Consider the following 17,327-nt stretch of genomic DNA (forward strand, 5'->3'; position numbering starts at 1 on the left):
GCAAGGTTCTGAAATGGTAATTACTATTCTTACCGATTGTTGCCGACCGTCCTGTGTTCTATTATATTTATATGTATATATATTTACATTATTGAATTTCAATAAGAGCAGTAATTCAACATATCTTTTTTTTTTTTATCTTTTTACAGCATACATTATTTGTTGGGCTCCGATTACAGTTGCCGCCATTTTGACACATCATAAAATTGCAGAACCAGGACTTTGGTTTCAGGTTCTGTTCGTTCTTGCACCATTAAACAGCCTTGCAAATCCATTAGTATTTCTCATTTTCAATAAGGAAATGTTTCTGTCGAAGACAAAAAAACGAAAACTAAAAAATTGAGTGGGACGGCTTTCAAGAAAAAATCAGAGAGGACAACATTATGTAGCTAGTTTTATGTCCGGCCGACGACAGACGTGGAGCATGATTTTGTTCGGTATCAGCGTCAGTGCCTCTGTCAATCTGTCCCATTAAGGTTACAGAATTTGTTGAAAGTCGTTTTTGAAATTAACACACAAACTTATTTTGAAATAAAATAAAATTTGCATTCCAGTGACTAAATATAAATGTATTTGTGATGTAGTTTATGTTTAATGTATTACAAAGTGTTAATATTTTATTTATTTATTTTGAACACCGTCTTGTATAAAAGATAGCTATTTATTCGTTTATTTTCAATGAAAAATATGTTAAAAATTATTATTTAATTAATATGATGTATATATATGTGTGTAACTTTATAATAAATAGTAAAAGTTCAATGATAAGTTAATATTGACATTATAAGACCTTCGAACAAAAAGGGATGTTGGGATTTGAACAGCCCTTTTGTGGGAAGGTCTTCTTACAAACCACTAAAAACATAAGAAAATTACGTAAAAAACACTTGCAGAAACCTAATTCCCCTGAATTGGACGAGTCTAAATATATTCAACTTAAATAATAGGTAAACAGTACTCAGACTTATATATACAAGTAAGTTACCAAAATGTATTGGAAGCGGACCGATTAAATGCAGTACATTATTTAGTTATTTTTTTATTTTAAATTTTTAAGCAACAAAATACTACCATAGCGTATAAAATTAAGGGGTTAATTCATACTTTTGAATTCCAACTTTTTAGAATAACGATTTTTATTTTATAAATGAGTAAATCATAACCCTATGCAGACCTCATTTGTAACTGACCAATGAATGTTCTGTACGACAACTTCTTTTTATATATATTTGATGTTTTTAATCTATCAGTAATCATGAAATAGATTGGTAAAGACCAGACCATATGAAAACAGTAACTAATTAAAGGCAACAGTAGTATACCTGTGTTTAAAAAGTCATAAATCGATCATTGAGCATGTTGAGAGAAAACAAATCCGGGTTACAAACTAAAACCGAGGGAAATACATCAGCTATAAGAGGAAAACAAAGGAACAACAGGAACACTGACGTGCAATAAAAACAAACGCCAACATACATAGAAACCAACTATTTGATAACAACTGCCATATTCCTGACTGGGTACATTTTAAGTAAACTTTTCCAACAATTAGTTATTTAAATAGCTTGTTTCAAAACTTCTAATCGAACACACCTAGATGCATAAGGTCTATCACACTATTCAGGTGAATGCTCATTTTGGTTTTGATTCTGTAATTTTCCTACACTACGTTACTTGCAAATGAAAAATAATTAATGTAGTCTGTTCAGTCCAATAATTTATAAACTATGTTTAATAAAAAAAAATATGCCTGTAAACTTCAATGAAACAAAATCGTATTAAACAGCCTAAATGTAACATCTTTAGCATCAAGTTATGAAGGTTCGAGAGGCTCGATCAAAACAAACAAAGATGAGATATTTTCAAAAGGTTGATCATTATTCTTAAATTGAAATACAATTTATCATGATGTATTATATGAAAACAAATACTTTTTATTAAGTCGTCCATCATTCCCTTTTCATGTCTAAATGAAGCATAAACACCTTGAAAAAAAACTTTTATCTTGCTTAGTTTTATAATCGCCTGACATAATCATATATTATAATTATCAATTATTGGCTTTTGACGAGGTCAAAAGGTGTAATACCACCATTGATTTTCCCCTTTTAGTCTTTGTTAAATTTGCACTTTTCCAAAAATTGTGCAGAATTTATCTTTGTTTCAAATAAAGAAATACTTGGCATGAGTAAAGTTTTATCCTGTCCAGTACTATAGAAAAAATTTCACATAACATTTCATTGCATATAAGAAAATAACCATCACTGGAAGTTAACCAATCAAATTTCCCCCCTCTTTTAACCTGTGTACAAGCTTTAGTAACCATGTTACCTCAAGTTTCCAAAATATTCTATAGAAACCCCAAATAAAAAATTAAATATGCTTTGAAATACCCAAAATATATGTTTATGACCCAGAAATGTTTTACTGCAATGAAATGTAGGATCAATTACCTACAACTGTCAAATTCAAGGGAATATTTTTTTTCTACCTATTTTCGTATGCAACCGGATGTGACGTACTATGATTTGGTAGTATTACACCTAAAGAAGACTTTTTTGTTAAATAAACTGAATGTGACTTTTTTCCTTTGTAATACTGGTTATTTCAAGCATTCCTGTCAAGTTTTGTCATAATCCATTCAATAGTTTGAGAAAAATCTAGTATAATGTAAGACGACATCTACAGCGATTCGAGCAACATTTCTTCGAAAAATCCAAACCAAGCCGCCGCATCATGATAGAATATAGTGTGGACCAATAAATGATCAAATATTTATCTCATCTGCCTACAAACAGTTGAATATGATACAAAAGATGACTTTAGGATAATAAATACTACTAATGGACCTCTTAGTCTTCCTTATAAGGTCTCTTTTGGTCCATTTATACCTCTCATTTCCTCAAAATTTCTACTTGTCAGGCCAATAAATAAAAATTTGGGGGTACCTTTTACTCATTTATGATAGAAATGTTATTATAAATGATTAATTGAAGTATTCAAGCTGAATGAACTATCCGTATAAAAGGATACTGTCTCCAAGGAGGTTTCAATAAGTCCTTACGTAAAACTTAAATTTACGCCGCGTTCCAGAGAAGGACATAAAAAGCTTCTCTTTTGGTGAATAATTTGTTGTTACTGCTTTAAAAATAACTTCATTTACTTAAAACTATATATTTATTTAAGTATTTCATAGGAAAAATTTTCTAGTAAAGCAGAATATAAGAAATAAGGAGAAAAAGCTCCCCAAAACTCTAAGTATGGCTTGTTCTGTCAACTAATATTCATGGTAAAGTCCTATTGCAAGGAAATTTTCTCATAAAATGTGTTTTGGAGACTTAGTCGACTCAGAATGTTTCATTATTTGTAATATTTCACTTAAATAGCAAGAAATTTTAACACATGAGAGTACTCACAAGGTCAAAAGTGCATGTACAGCTTCCCATATTAGGTGTAATACCACCATTGATTTTCTCCTATTAGTCTTTGTTAAATTTCCACTTTTCAAAAAATTGTGCAGAATTTATCTTTGTTTCAAATAAAGAAATGCTTGGCATGAGTAAAGTTTTATCCTGTCCAGTACTATAGAAAAAATTTCACATAACATTTCATTGCATATAAGAAAATAACCATCACTGGAAGTTAAGCAATCAAATTTCCCTCCTTTTTTAACCTGTGTACAAGCTTTAGTAACCATGTAACCTCAAGTTTCCAAAATATTCTATAGAAACCCCCCAAAAAAATTAAATGTGCTTTGAAATACCCAAAATATATGTTTATGACCCAGAAATGTTTTACTGCAATGAAATGTAGGATCAATTACCTACAACTGTCAAATTCAAGGGAATATTTTTTTTCTACCTATTTTCGTATGCAACCGGATGTGACGTACTATGATTTGGTGGTATTACACCAATACGTTATATATGGACTTGGTCAGATTATATTGACCGAGGACGAAGTCTGAGATTCAATATAATCTAATAGGTCAATATATAACGTATTGACTGAGTAAAAGTTCTTAATTTATATATTACATATGTAAATAGTGTAAGTTTGAAAATGGTATTGACTCGGTGTTCTTAATTTCGCGGAATTTATATTGACTCGATGATACTTTTCTTAGTAACATGGAGTCAATATCATTTAAAAAAAGGAATGTGAGTCAATATGTAAAAATAGTGAAAAAGTACAAAAGATATATTAGTATTGGAAAAAACGTGACCAAATATACCAATGAGAAACAAAAAACATCAGACCATATGTAATATATCGTAATGAAACAGAAGATAAGAACCATAGTAAACACATATCTAACAAAAAATTATAAGTGTTCAGTTATGTAGTAAATAGCAAAAATTGGCAAACAAAAAAAAAACATAAAAAAATTTGCACTATTATTGAGTGATTTAAATGGAAATTTTACATTATACCAGTTTGCAAGCTCTTGTCTTCGTGTACTATGTACATGGAATAATTTATGAAGTTGATTGATTGTTGTTTGCTTTACGTTCAGTAGCGAATATTTCATGCATGTTCAAGACGAGAACGCATCAATTTTAAATACAATAAGTAGGTTTTGCAATAGGATGTCGACAGTGAGGTTGGACGTGAAACTTGGAATATCACTGGAAAATAAAGATATATTGAATAAGGACAGAAATTAGCCTTGCAACATCTGGCCACATCCGAGCCCCTCAAATAATTGGTACAAGAGTTTTTAATTTGCAGTGAGCGTTGATCAATGAAATCTTCTCTGAAGTGGGCCATCGGTATTTACGTGTAGTTTCCAATATCATTTAAGGCATCTTTTTTAGGTTAGATACTTTTAGCTCGCTTTAGTAACTGTGGTAATTTTGTGAAACTGTATTGTTTTTTTGTACTTGAGTTTTTGGTATGATATTCTATACTACCGCTTGCCTGGTTGGTCTCGTGGGAGTGTGATTGCCTCGAGAGCGGGAGGTCGTTGGTTCGAATCCACAACATGTCAAACAAGGACGTTAAAATTGGTTTTTGTTGTTTCAACGCTAAACACGCGGCATTTAAGAGTGAGATCACAGACTGGGTGGCTCGGAGTTAGAAATGTGTCCGGGTAGGCTGAGTTTTCTAGCGTGTCGTCTTGTACAAAGCAGGATTAATATTCAAATTACATTTACATGTTTTCGTCCTGCATATGCAGTATTTTCTAGTCATGGTGCGGTTTTGAGCTTATTATTCTGTATAGGCATCTTTCTATCACAAAAGACTGTATATTGACTCTTAATGTTTGGATTTGTCTGTGTCGTTGGGTTGCTGTCGCATTAATGTTTACCTTTATCTCCTTTTATTCAAAACCAAAGGATTGACTTGGGTATAGAAATATTCACCCTTGCTACAGGGGTGCGTCCGTTTGGCTGTTCGGATGTATAAATACGCAGATTTGTCCGGTCGGAATAGACATGTCGTATAAACATTGCCTGGTGTAGTGAGAGTTTCACGCTATCTGTACGTATAGAACCATTTGAAGGGATATACGATCTACGTACAAGATATATGATTGAAATCTCTAAACAAAAGGTCAGCTGAATCTTCAAATAAGTCGCATGGCTGATTTTAACAAATTGTTTGCGCCTTTTGCAAGGACAATTCTAGATGAAAAAAAAACTTAAAAATAACAAAACCGACCAATAAGACAATATCTAAAGAATAAATAAAACGGCAAAAATAAGTTGAATCCTTCTATAAATTGATGCCAACATTTTTTATCCATTTTTGTTTTTATGACAATTTTACCAGATATAAAAAAAATCGACAGAGCAAATTTTGTCACCTAGACGAGACTGCCGTCGTTGTACGCTTCAAGATATGAGTTATTGCCAAACAATGAAGATTTTTTTCTGTTTACTCTCTTCCTCCTAGTTTGGCTGGATAGGATACAATGTAACCCCTGATATGGACATTATCAATTATGTTATTTAATATAAGAGAAAAATGAGGAGAGAAATGATAAAATGTACACATAAAATCAAAGATAAATCAAATTCAAATATATAAAAATTTGAAAACAATTTGAAACAATAATCAACTGAAGAATAATGACTATACATCACTAAATGAAGCTGATTAATTGAATGCTACCTTAATGTCCAGTGGCAAATATGCTATGCATATTCATGACCAGATGCAGAGCGGGTCGACCTGAAGCAAATGATAACAATTTTAGAGCGACGCTTTAATAAGATAGAGCGTTGGCTAGAGGTAAAACGTAAGCCGTCCTAGAATAAAAATTAACCATGATCAAAATCGTGCCAAAAACAAAACGACATGAATTTACTATCAATACCGGCCACTATAAGATGATGATGAGGTTAGTTTTAACAACCTTGACTACTCATGAGGGTCTTGCACGATCGGCCCTAGCTTGCGCTTTTTGGGGCATTTAATGTTTACCTTAAGGTAATTAAAAATAATTGAGTGACAAAAAAAAAGCATGAATAAAAAGTAAATTGAACAATAATTCGATAGTTTTACAGCAGAAACCCTACACAAAAATTTACGACAAAAGGGATGATTTTTCTTTCCCTATTGTTAATTTCCCTTTTTGGACGGTGAGGTTCCTCAAGCACCATCTTATATCTTATTCACCAAAACTAGAAATTAAAGAAACAACAGACGCGGCTTACTCCGCCTCTTTTTTAGACTTATACCTCGAATTTGACATACATTGTCATTTCAGTACCAGAATCTATGACAAAAGAGACGATTTTAATTTTAAAATTATCAATTTCCCCACCTTAGTAGCAATATACCAACTTCACCTGCATATGGGATATACATTTCCCAACCTATTCTGCATGCAAGAGCTTGCAGCTCCTACTCAGACTTTGTAAAACGTCACCAGTGTCTGAGCAGATAGTTGATGAACCAGGGGTATGTCAAAGAACGTCTCGTCCTTTTTCTAAAAAGTTCATCAGAAGGTACCAAGACCTTGTTGATAAATATTCCGTATCAACTTCACAAATAATACATCATGGTCTTGAAGTATAGATTATGTGTACTGACGCTGTTTATCATCTTAATGACGTGTTAAAGTGTTCTTTTATTTGTTTTTATTAATATTACTTTTACTGTTTGGTCTGTTTTTGGTGATATAAATTTGACGTGGCTCTGTACTTATGCATCCTGTCATTGTGTTTTTTCTATTATTTTTCATTAATTTTACTTGTGTGCTTTGTCCGTGTGGCTTTTTATGTTTCTTTGATACACATGACGTGTCTCTGTACTCTAAACATCCCGCCGTTGTGTTATTGTTCTATTATAATTTTTGCATACTTTGAACAACAAAATTATTTCATATCTCTACCTGTGTGACGTTTACATCCTGATGTCAAACACGCGATTCTACGCTATAGCTAATGTTAAAATTACGATTTTGTCCCAGTGCTTAAAATCCCTCGATCCTTTATCGGTTGATTTGGCATACATAACTAAAATACAAAAATAAGTATGCAATGAATGAGGTTGTTAAATGTGATATATGCTTTTTTGTGCTTCTTTGTTAAGTATTTGTTTGTTTTTGTTCTGATTAAGATTGAGACACGGTGTTGACTGCTGTACCCCTATTTTGACATTTTTACCTATTATGTCTGTTTGTTTTATTCACGCATTGTTGTCAATATAATAGAATTTGATGCGACTGTCATACAAGTGAGAATTTAGCGCTATAAAACCAGGTTTAATCCATCATTTTCTACATAAGAAAATGCCTGTAGGGGAGACCGGGGTTGAATGTGACACGGGTTGAATGAGACAGCGACTGGAAAAGCGTCTTTATAGAGGAAATTACTGCATATTTTGAAAGTGTTATTTTCAAATTGCGCCATGACAAAATTGGTAATGCCATAGCAGCGTTTTTGAAGATTGTATGCAGTAAACATCGAATATTTAAGCAGTGAGTATTTTTTACGATGTTCGAAATAATTTTTATACTATTAATATTATCAATACCTTGAAAAATATAAAGATATTTAAAAGAAGATAAAATCCGGGCCACCATGTGTGCCGTCATATAAAATACCAGTACTGTAACAATAAGTTACTTCGCGCCTGATTGCAACATGAACACCATTACATAGGGGTACGTTGATACAACACAAACGGGGTAGATTGTGACAGTGTCAACGTAAAACCAACAGTGGAACAACACCATGTGGAATAGTTGAAAGGGCCATGAGTTGCATTGTTAATGAACAACGAAGTGTGAGATCGGCAGCCGTCTGAATTTGGAAGAAGAGTGCAGACTCCGAAATGTCTCGACTGCTTTACTTATCATTATTGAATTTCATACCATACACCGAATATAGTTAGATTATTGCTTATAGTATTTAATTACCGAAATTGAACATTAGCCAATTAACCATAAACTCAGATGAACCCTGCAAGACAACATAAACACCATGCAATCATTCCAGGCACCAAACATAGCTGACCTATTGCTAATAGTAGCTGACAAACGGAAATAACCATGAAAACTTAATATTGACTAACGAGCCTCCAGATGAGCACTGCCAGACAGACATAATCACATAACAAGTTTTCCATAAATCAAATATAGTTGACATATTACTTATCGTATCTGATTAACATAAACCATGAAAACCTAACATTGAACACTGAACAATGAAAATGAGGTTAAAATGGTCAAGTTCAGATGAAATCTGCTAGACAGACATGTACACCTTACAATCAATCCATCCGCATAATATAGTTGACCAATTTCTAATGGTATCTGTGATGCAGACTGGACCAAGAAAACTTAACCTTGATCACTGATCCATAAAATAAGGTCGAGGTCAGGTGAACCCTGTCTGATGGACACGAAGACCTTGCATAGATCCCATATACCAATTATAGTTATTATATTACTTAAAACAGGTCAGTACTTCACATGACAAAAAAGCAGTTGCTGAACTTTAAAAATGAGGTCAAGGACAATGGAAAATGACAGACGGAAACTTCGTGATATAAAGCGTCTGCAAACAAGGATGCATCATCTAGGTCTTATACCTTCTGCAAATATAAGCTTAATTTATACAAATAGTTTACCCCGTAAAGGTCATCTTTTTAAAATGAGCAAATAAAATATTTTATACGCCTCCATTTCTTAAGAAAAGAATAGTAAGCATAGATTATTGTCAGATTGTTCTACATATTGGAAGAAATAAACCAAATTATCCGTAATTAGATTTGTACGGATGTGAATTTAAGCATGGATGCAATTTGAGTACTCCTCATTACAGAATAATGAATCGTTTGTAGGTCTGTTAAAACCCATTTTTTTATGATTTAGTATGAATTCAAAATTAAATAGTAGGAACCATATAGTCCATAATGATACAGCTACAAAATAAACACAGAATGGGAACTTTTGTCTGGATCATAAATAAACCTAGGTGCAATTTGGGTACCCTCACGTTAAATATTTGATCGTGTATTATCATAAGGTCCGTCAAGTTTCAGATACCGGTATATGGTCTACGGCACAAAAAACAAGACAGAAAGCAAAGTTAATATGTACATTTGAGCATGTAAACTGGGCTGCAATTACTGTATGTATGTCACAACTTACCCCACTTTCTGTCACAACCTCCATCAAATCGTCAGTTGTGACTAAAGAAGCAGCCTTAGTGGAGTCACGAGATGTTGTTTTAGTTTGCTACATCTAGTGAGAAAACTGCGAACAGTTGATTTGTAGGTATAGACAAAAACGTGAAAAGTGTCTCATTCATCTCCGGTCTCCCCTACCAAGTCAGGAATATGACAGTTGTTGTCCATTCGTTTGATGTGTTTGTGCTTTTGATTTTTCCATTTGATTAGGGACTTTCCTTTTTGAATTTTCCTCGGAGTTCAATATTTCTGTGATATAACTTTTTACGGTGTATTATATATCCCAACTCGTTCGTTATGCCCTAGTCTGCAGTGACGTTTAGAATTTCAATGAGCGTAATCTATGTATTTCTGGTGAATTATTAAGTCAGGGATTTAGTTACCAACAATTACTTAAAACCTTAACTAAATTCATCCATAGATACAAAGATTTGGGTTTGCAAGTTTGGCTGTATCTGTAAAAAAATGATTTCAGACTGAATTTTTACTGTGATGTTGTTAACCGAGCCCGACAATTTTATTTACAATCAGGGTAAACTTATCAATCCTGTGAATAAACTTATTCTAAAAGGTTACCAATTCAACACTGTAATTTTATCTTTAAATATTGTTTTTATCGGTATAAATATTAACTTTGTTATCAGTAAATTTAATTCATACTAAATCGTTTTGTTATACACTTATGCACTTTAAAAGTACTACAGTCTATCGATACATTTTTTTTTTTGGCATTGTACAAGGTTTTTCTCTTACTGTTAATAACGTCTTTATCCTAAATCCATTGGATGTTGGATGTGTACAGATTGATATTTTCTTAGATACATGATTTCTTTATTAGTTGTGATTGAATTTGAACTAGCTGTCAGTAACTGCGAGTACTCTCAGATATGTACTCAGTGTCCTTCTTGTTGTGAAGGATGAGGGATGGATAAATACCCTGCTACCTCTGGTCTGTGTTTATGTTTGATGTTTGTTCTGCTTTGTGTTGATTTGATGAGTAAAGCCTTTTCAACTGATTTGTTTAGTTTGTTCTTATATTGTGCTGTTACACCACTGTCCCACGTTAGGGGAGCGTTAAGCGCTCAAAACATGTTCTTTATGTGCCTGTCCCAAGCCAGGAGCCTGTAGTTCAGTTGTTGGCGTTGGTTCGTGTCTGTCATATTTGTTTTTCGTTAATTGTTTTGTTATAAATAAGGCCGTTAGTTTTCTCAATTGAATTGTTTCTTATTTATCATGTCGGGGCCCTTTATAGCTGACTATACGGTATGGGTTTTTGTCATTGTCGAAGGCCGTACATTTGCCTATAACTGCTTACATCCACTTTATTTGAACTTTGATGGATAGTTGTCTCATTGGCAATCATTGGCAGTCTTATTATATAAAAAGGGTAAAACTTTACCTTACGTAGTTAAAGTGTTTGGTTAAGGTAATGTGTGGCCATATGGACTTGAAATCTAGTACACATGGTTTTTTTTATGAAATGAACTATTAAAGATATATGCTTAATTATGATTTTGACTCCGGTTTGATTCCTATAGACACACTTCGTCAGAATAAATTAAAATATGTTTTACTTCTATTCTTTTTTTTTAACAACATAATTGAATATTTATTTCAATAGCTGGCTTGTTACAATACCCTTCAGAAGTTCAAGCTCCTCCTGGTGTTCCCTATTACAATACCCTTCAAAAGTCAAAGCTCCTCCTGATGTTCCCTGTTACAATACCCTTCAAAAGTCAAAGCTCCTCCTGATGTTCCCTGTTACAATACCCTTCAGAAGTCCAAACTCCTCCTGAAGTTCTCTGTTACAATACCCTTCAAATGTCAAAGGTCCTCTGATGTTCCCTGTTACAATACCCTTCAGAAGTCCAAGCTCCTCCTGATGTTCCCTGTTACCATACCCTTCAAATGTCAAAGGTCCTCTGATGTTCCCTGTTACAATACCCTTCAGAAGTCCAAGCTCCTCCTGATGTTCCCTGTTACAAAAACCTTCAGAAGTCCAAAGTCTTCCTGTTCTTCCCTGTTACAATACCTTTCAGAAGCCCAAGCTTCTCCTGATGTTCCCTGTTACAATACCCTTCAGAAGTTAAAGCTCCTCCTGATGTTCCCTGTTACAATACCCTTCAGAAGACTAAGGTCCTACTGATGTTCCCTGTTACAATACCCTTCAGAAGTTCAATCTCCTCCTGATGTTCCCTGTTACAATACCCTTCAGAAATTAAAGCTCCTCCTGATGTTCCCTGTTACATTCCACTTATCACCCAGGGCAGAACTGTTACAAAAACCTTCAGAAGTCCAAAGTCCTTCTGATCTTCCCTGTTACAATACCCTTCAGAAGTCCAAGCTCCTCCTGATGTTCCCTGTTACAATACCCTTCAGAAGTTAAAGCTCCTCCTGATGTTCCCTGTTACAATACCCTTCAGAAGTCCAAGGTCCTACTGATGTTCCCTGTTACAATACCCTTCAGAAGTTCAAGCTCCTCCTGATGTTCCCTGTTACAATACCCTTCAGAAATTAAAGCTCCTCCTGATGTTCCCTGTTACATTCCACTTATCACCCAGGGCAGAACTTAGATGTAAAATTCATATTACACCAAATATATATTCAATAATATCACTCATAAAAATTGTTCATATGTTTTCTTATGGTAACTAAAATATAATTTTAAATTGCCACACTTACTCCTCTATTGAATTCTTTCTTCAAAATTGAGAAAACGTCGACATTTTTTGTCTTTTGATCAGATATTTAAAACGCCTTGTAAATTGAAAAACTAACCATTGTTAAAAAGAGTTAAACCAAAAATATTCTTCGTCAGAAATTTTATATCCAAATACTAAATGTTTTAATTTTTATCTTAAAAATTATGTTAATCCTCTTTAAAATTCCTTTATTTTGATCCAAAAATAATCTAAATACGGACATAGTATAACGAAGTGATCGTAATGTTCTTCTTGTGTACAAAAGTTACAAAAACTATTGTTAACAATTTTTGACCCGAATAAAAGTTTCTTTGTAGGTAGAACATGTTGTAGTAATTTCCATCTAAACGTTTAAGTATATTTTCTTTTAAATATTTGAATAAACATTCATATAAATTGTTTTGATAACACATCATCTATATTAAGTATACGCAGCAATTTGGTTGGTATTTTTATAGTGCAGTATATCTGTTACAGTAAATAAGAATGATAAAGTTGCGAATTTGTGAATTACAATCAATAGAGTATATGCCTTCTTTTTATGTCAGGAATACTTGAAACCTAAACAACATTGTACCTCAAATCAAATACTTGTACAAATTACATTTCTCTGTCCTTCATCTAACTGAACAAAGAACAATTAAACCAGCTGTCCTTGCCATTCATATTTATAATTTTGCAAGCAATACACAATGTCTTTATCCTAAATCCGTTGGATATTGGATGTGTACAGATTGATAATTTCTTAGATACATGATTTCTTTATTAGTTGTGATTGAATTTGAACTAGCTGTCAGCAACTGCGAGTACTCTCAGATCAGTACTTAGTGTCCTTCTTGTTGTGAAGGATGAGGGATGGATAAATACCCTGCTACCTCTGGTCTGTGTTTATGTTTGATGTTTTTTCTGCTCTGTGTTGATCTGATGAGTAAAGCCTTTTCAACTGATGTGTTTAGTTTGTTCTTATGTTGTGCTGTTACACCACTGTCCCAGGTTAAGAGAGCGTTGAGCGCTCAAATAAAGGCAGCAGTAGTATATCGCTGCTCGAAATTCATAAATCGATTGAGAAAAAAACAAATCCGGGTTACAAACTTAAACTGAGGGAAACACATCAAATATAAGAGGAGAACTATGACACAACAGAAACACAACATTAAAATGTAACACACACAGAAACGAACTATAATATAACAATGGCCTTTTTCCTGACTTGGTACAGGACATTTTAAGAAAAAAATGGTGGGTTGAACATGGTTTTGTGGCTAGCCAAACCTCCCGCTTTTATGGCAATGTTATATATAACATTAAAATGACAACATTACATGACAGGACTACAATACAAATAAATGGGAGAACATATAGGACAGAGAAACATACGAATAATAGCTTACAAAAGGTACCAGGTTTAAAATTTAATACGCAAGAGGCGCGTTTCGTCCACACAAGACTAACCAGTGACGCTCAGATAAAAAAAGTACGAAAACCAAAACAAGTACAAAGTTGAAGAGCATTGAGGACCAAAAGTTCCAAAAATTTGTTCCAAATACGGCTAAGGTTATATGTCTGGGATAAGAAAACCCTTAGTATTTAGAATAATTCATACTTTTGCAAACAGTAAATTTATAAAAATGACTATATAATAGATATACATGATAACACCGAAGTGGTGACTAACTACAGAATAGAAACGGATACATAAAACAACATAAACCAGCACATACAAATTCACAGCCGAGTTAGCCAAAGAGATCAACGCTGACGTCACATTTGAATTTCTGAAATTTCCCTAAAATAGGATAGAATTAGGATAGAAATCAAGATTTGGTTTATAATACTCATATACCATTTATCAATAACAATGAAAATTACAATACTAATTAATATAAAATGTGGTAGTTATAAGATAATTAATAGCATTATCTAGCTATGTCTGTGTTTCTTCTAAATCAAACTGTAAACCAAATATATCGTATAAATTTAGTTGACCCAAACTAAAATCTAATTAACGAACTGGATGATTAATAATCTTTACCATAACACACGAATACAACAGAAAAAAATAATTTTTACAACTTCAAACGATAAGACATTTGACAAAATCCGATGAGGATAACAAATATAACATCAAAAGTAAACACATAAATGTTGGATAGAAAGATACCGTGACACGTCTTATAGCAATGCGAATTCACACTCAGCAAAACAGTCACAATCGGGAATAAGTCACGTTCGGTAATTAAAAGATCAGACGACTTAATGACAAACCACAATCTAACACATGGTAAAAATGTCCTTAGTTAGTTTGGACAAAGACACATCGTATGGATCGACCAATTCTTGATGGTGTCCGTAAAATTTACGGAGTGTCATTTTTAATCTGTCCTCCTCATAACTTCGTTGGAGCAGTTTCTGCGTTAGGAGCACACTCCTGTATATGAAGTCCGTATAGTGTGAACATGCACGAGCATAAGGTATCAACTGAGATATGTAAACACCATACGAAGGGGTAGAGGGTATGTTACTGCTGAGAAATGGGAAATTGATAATTGGGAAGTTGAAATCGTCCCGTTTATCATAATTTTCGTGTGAAGTCGTCCATCTGTGTCAATATTGAGGAAAAGATCAAGGTATGAAGCAATCCTTCTAGTATCAGTAGTATCCTTAATTTCAAGTTCACTGGGATATATGAGATGTAAGTATGGGCTGAAATATGGGTTATTCAATGATAGGTCATCATCAATATATCGGAAAGTAAAATTAAAGAATTTCGCAAGGTGCTTTTTCTTTTTGTCTTTTAGAAGGTTCTGAATGAATTCTGCTTCATACGAGTACAAAAACAAATCGGCCAGTAGGGATGCACAATTAGTACCCATTGGAATACCGACTGTCTGTTGAAATATATATCCTCCAAACTCAACAAATATATTTTGATAATATCATCTTTAGTATATTTTCTGGTAGATTCAGTGTGGTTCATCACAAAATATGAATTATTGTAACCCAAAACAAGAAATTTCTATCTACGATTCCCATTTTTATAGAAAAAGCTCTATTTAATGAGATGGTGAAGTCGATCTTTCAACTGAGCATAGGGAATAGTAGTGTAAAGCGTAGAAAAATCAAAAGTCTTTATGTTGCTGCAAAAACATGTTCTATATGTGCCTGTCCCAAGCCAGGGTCTGTAGTTCAGTTGTTGGTGTTGGTTCATGTCTGTCATATTTGTTTTCGTTAATTGTTTTGTTATAAATAAGGCCGTTAGTTTTCTCAATTGAATTGTTTCTTATTTATCATGTCGGGGCCTTTTATAGCTGACTATACTGTATGGGTTTTTGTCATTGTCAAAGGCCGTACGTTTGCCTATAACTGCTTACATCCACTTTATTTGAACTTTGATGGATAGCTGTCTCATTGGCAATCATACCTCATCTCAGTCTTATTATATAAAAAGGGTAAAACTTTATCTAAGATGGTTAAAATATTTAGTCAAGGTAATGTGTGGCCATATGGACTTAAAATATAGTACACATGTTATTTTTATGAAATGAACTATTAAAGATATATGCCAAATTGTGATTTTGACCACGGTTTTACGGTGTACTGAACACAGGTGTCCTATGGATACACATTTTCAGAATAAATTACAATATGTTTGACTTGTATTCTATTTATTTTTTTTTAACAACATAATTGGATATTTATTTCAATAACTGGCTTGTTACAATACTCTTCAGAAGTCCAAGCTCCTCCTGATGTTCCCAATTACAATACCCTTCAGAAGTCCAAGCTCCTCCTAATGTTCCCTGTAAAAATATCCTACAGAAGTCCAAGCTCCTCCTGATGTTCCCTGTTACAATACCCTTCAGAAGTCTAAGGTCCTACTGATGTTCCCTGTTACAATACCCTTCAGAAGTCCAAGCTCCTCCTGATGGTCCCTGTTACAATACCCTTCAGAAGTTAAAGCTCCTCTTGATGTTCCCTGTTACATTCCAATTATCACTCAGGGCTGAACTTAGTTGTAAAATTCATATTACACCAAATATATGTTCAATAATATCACTCATAAAAATTGTTCAAATGTTTTTTCTTATGGTAACTAAAATATAATTTTAAATTGCCACTCTTACTCCTCTATTGAATTCATTCATGAAAATTGAGAAAACGTTGACATTTTTTGTCTTTTGATCAGATATTTAATACGCCTTGTAAATTGAAAAACTAAAAACAATTGTTAAAAAGAGCTAAACCAAAAATATTCTTCGTCAGAAATTTTATATCCAAACACTAAATGTTTTAATTTTTATCTTAAAAATTATGTTAATCCCCTTTAAAATTCCTTTATTTTGATCCAACAATAATCTAAATACGGACATAGTATAACGAAGTGATCGTAATGTTCTTCTTGTGTACAAAAGTTACAAAATCTATTGTTTACAATTACCTACCCGAATAAAAGTTTCTTTGTAGGTAGAACATGTTGTAGTAATTTCCTTCTAAACGTTTAAGTATATTTTCTTTTAAATATTTAAATAAATATTCATATAAATTGTTTTTATAACACATCATCTATATTAAGTATACGCAGCAATTTGTTCGGTATTATTATAGTGTAGTATATCTGTTACAGTAAATAAATATGAAAAAGCTGCGAATTTGTGAATTAAAAATCAATGGAGTATATGCCTTCTTTTTATGTCTGGAATACTTGAAACCTAAACAGCATTGTACCTCAAATCAAATACTTGTACAAAATAAGTGTCTCTGTCCATTACCTAATTAAACAAAGAACAATTATACCAGCTGTCCTTATCATTCATAATTATAATTTTGCAAGCAGTTCCCAACAACGTATACAAGAGAATAAAAAGAGATGAAATATACCAAAGAAACATTCAAGGAGAAACTTACAAATCTAACACAAAAAACGAAAGACGAAGAATAACAAAAAACAAGTCGGCAAGACATTTAAAATGTATTTTAAAG

General features: G+C 33.0%; 1 protein-coding gene across 2 annotated transcripts in view; it reads left to right on the top strand.

Annotated features, from left to right (window-relative positions):
- The window catches only part of LOC127717754 (cardioacceleratory peptide receptor-like), a 94,266-nt gene extending 93,619 nt beyond the window's left edge, over positions 1-647 (top strand). For both annotated transcript variants that reach the window (XR_007989353.1, XM_052223551.1), the window contains one exon: positions 150-647. Coding sequence is in view for 1 of the 2 variants with exons in the window: in XM_052223551.1 (XP_052079511.1) it covers positions 150-343 (194 nt within the window). In the remaining variant the exon portion in view is untranslated. The remainder of the gene's footprint in view (positions 1-149) is intronic.
- Positions 648-17,327: the final 16,680 nt, after the last annotated feature.

The sequence above is a fragment of the Mytilus californianus genome, unplaced genomic scaffold, assembly GCF_021869535.1.
Source record: "Mytilus californianus isolate M0D057914Y unplaced genomic scaffold, xbMytCali1.0.p SCAF_10, whole genome shotgun sequence".
NCBI classification, from domain to species: Eukaryota; Metazoa; Mollusca; class Bivalvia; order Mytilida; family Mytilidae; genus Mytilus; species Mytilus californianus.